Below are 2,766 nucleotides of genomic sequence, written 5' to 3'. Positions count from 1 at the left end.
CTGAGTAGTCCAAGTTTAAAACTAAGTTCCAGCACTCATTTTGCTGAAATAGCTCCTAAGAAATTCAGCACCCACAGTACAAGCGCCTGTCCCTCCAGGACTGAGTGCACTACTCAGCCTGCAAGGCAGTACACGATACCTTGCTTATTGCAAGCGATCAGCAGTGCAGGGGCATTTTTGAGCACAGTGCTATCAACCAGGACCTGGTACAGGAACTCCGCCACATCCTTCACCTCTCGCTGGAAGGCCACACTATCCACCACAAACACGATGGCTCTGGAGGAAAGAGAGAAGAACGTGTGCTGTGCCTGAAGCTCTGCAACCATCTTCCTCTGCAAATATTCCAGCGTGGGGCAACACATTTGTTTCCACAACTGGTCTCATTCGACTCAAGAGCAGGTGAGCATGTGCTGGCTGAAACACACCCCATGTCCAGCCCCAGCAGGAAATTTTTCCCCCTCTGCCCCACGGATATATGACATACCCTAAACCCTCCCCGCTGCAGCCGCATTGTCTCCTGACACACTACAAACACAATTCAGCGGATAAGCGGAACAGTAACTAACCCCTGGTACGCCATGGTTGAGCTCCAACTACTAGGGCACCACCACACAGTGAACCCAGCCCAGCTCACGGTATCCATAGCACCATTATTTGGTTCGTTCCTGTCCAAAACATGACCTGTCCCCTCCTCCCCTGCCAACCTCCTCCAAGTTACCTGGCTGCAGCCTTGAACCTCTCCAAGAACTGAAGCCGCAAACTCTCATGGCCTGGGAGGTCGATTAAGGTCACGTTAGCGCTCTGGGAACAAAAGCAAGAAGGTATCAGCAACACCTTATGTAGGAGTACCTGCGATCACAGATTGGGAAAACCAGTCTGATAGCGGATTCCAGTTAGCTTGGTGCTGAGACAGCAGAGGATGAGCGAATCCCCATGGCAGGCAGAAGCACGTAACTCTCCCTGAGGTGCAGTCTCTCCATCAGGCAAAATTCTGACAGGCAAAAGAAGTGCTGAGGAACACCAGCCAGGAAGGTGCCAACACCAGCAAACCACCCCCCAGAGCTGAGGAGACAGAGCATCACCGCAGAGAAAAGAGAATGTCTGACCCATTTCTCAGCCACAGCACCCCCCCACAACTACCACACGCAGAGTGCAAGCGACAAAGCTTCGTGAGTCACCTCTCTCGGTATACCAGCAGATTTACACTGTCCATGACAGCAAGTACATCTCTGCACAGCAAAACCACAAGCTCCCGCCCTGCAGGGCCCTGACACAGCACGCAAATCCCACAGCCTCTGAATCAAGGTATCTATTCATGCGCAACTCAACTGCAAGCCTACCTCAATGCACATAACTTTGCTGGGAATAACACAAAAATGCCCTTGCAAGAGACTCTGACTGAAAGCTACACACCTTTCCCCTTCCACAGGCTGTCAGCCCGAGAAAGCAGTGACCTTCAAGAGGATGAACACCTCTCGCACAACCCTGATGGAGCCAGCCAGGGCCACGTCACCACCCTCCAGATACCACTAGTTGTTCTCAGGAGGAACGAGAACACTACACAGACCCCATCTACTGCTTGCTCTTTGGATTTTAACAAAAACCTTGTTTACAATTAAAAAAAAGAAAAGCAACAGGCCACGCTGCAACACTCCAGCACCCCTCCCCCTCCAAATACCTCATGTCTCCTCAGTCTTAGAGACACAAGTATTAAAAAAAACCCTGCAATTCCCTTTACTAAGTTTTTAATCTCTTCTTATCACCACTATTGCTGAAGATTGCCATAGAGAAACCCCAAAAAATCCTCTGCGTGCACTGTTCACCAGCACGTAACCTGCTTCTAGCTCGCTGCTTCTGCTGCCACACATGCACCCAGCAAGAGAAAGAAACTCTTCTGGGAAAACTAAAGAGACCACCACAATAACTGCAAATAATGAGGTCTGTGACAGCCCAGGGCCTGAAAGTAAGAAAAGCCCTTTTCTGACACCGTGCAAACTTCAGCCAGAGACTCTTTTCACGCTTGCTAAAGCTTTAAATTCAGGGTTTCTTGGCAGACACAGAAATTACCGACAAGCAAATACGCCGAACAGAACAATGTTCTCTCACAAATCTCCTTCCTGCTCCAAGCCACACCACTGTTCCCAAAGCGTGTGTTTCACTCCACTGTACAAGCAGCTCCTCTTACTACTCGCCTTTCAAAATGTGAGACACAGATGTGGTTTTCAGTCAAAAAGGTTTCACAGTTTGACAAACAAAGAAAAAAGAACCCGAGGAGGTGAGAAGTGCCAAATACGTCCCAGTATTTTCCTACTTTCTCCACACGCACTGCCTAGAAAAGTCCTATCCTGTCCTTGTATCAAACTGGGAACTGATCTCAGGCCAGGAGACTGAGCGGCCCAGGAAGCAGGAAAACAAAGGCACCAGCTGGCTGCAGCAACCACACACAAGGTACAGCTGGAACTCCACCTGCTCACCTTGTCATTGCCAGCTCTGTACACTGCGGAGGTGTCGGTTATCGACGTCTGGGTTTCACGGTACCTTCCTGTTAACAGCTGCAGAAGAAAGTCATTTTCAGAACAAGGTGGCTGAAGGTACACGGGCATTGTGTTTCCTCCACTCAGAAACTGAAATGATCTGTAAGGGGTAACTGACTTCAGATATGCTTTCAATTCACACGCATGAAATAATTCCAGGTTGTTTTTTTTCCCCAAAGAACTTTAAAAACACTCCTTAAGGGGGGAAAAAAAGAAAAAACTATTTATAGAC

At 49.0% G+C, this 2,766-nt stretch overlaps 1 protein-coding gene across 1 annotated transcript in view; it reads right to left on the bottom strand.

Annotated features, from left to right (window-relative positions):
* SRPRB (signal recognition particle receptor, B subunit) overlaps nt 1-2,552 on the bottom strand; it is a gene marked incomplete at its 5' end in the record, with an annotated part of 5,602 nt that extends 3,050 nt beyond the window's left edge. The window contains 3 exons of the mRNA XM_010138475.1: nt 140-276; nt 719-801; nt 2,475-2,552. Coding sequence (XP_010136777.1) covers nt 140-276; nt 719-801; nt 2,475-2,552 — 298 coding nt within the window. The remainder of the gene's footprint in view (nt 1-139; nt 277-718; nt 802-2,474) is intronic.
* Between the last annotated feature and the right edge of the window lie 214 nt (nt 2,553-2,766).

The sequence above is a fragment of the Buceros rhinoceros genome, unplaced genomic scaffold, assembly GCF_000710305.1.
Source record: "Buceros rhinoceros silvestris isolate BGI_N320 unplaced genomic scaffold, ASM71030v1 scaffold16196, whole genome shotgun sequence".
NCBI classification, from domain to species: Eukaryota; Metazoa; Chordata; class Aves; order Bucerotiformes; family Bucerotidae; genus Buceros; species Buceros rhinoceros.
The sequence above is the reverse complement of the archived record's forward strand: the minus strand, read 5'-3'. Positions and strand labels throughout refer to the sequence as shown.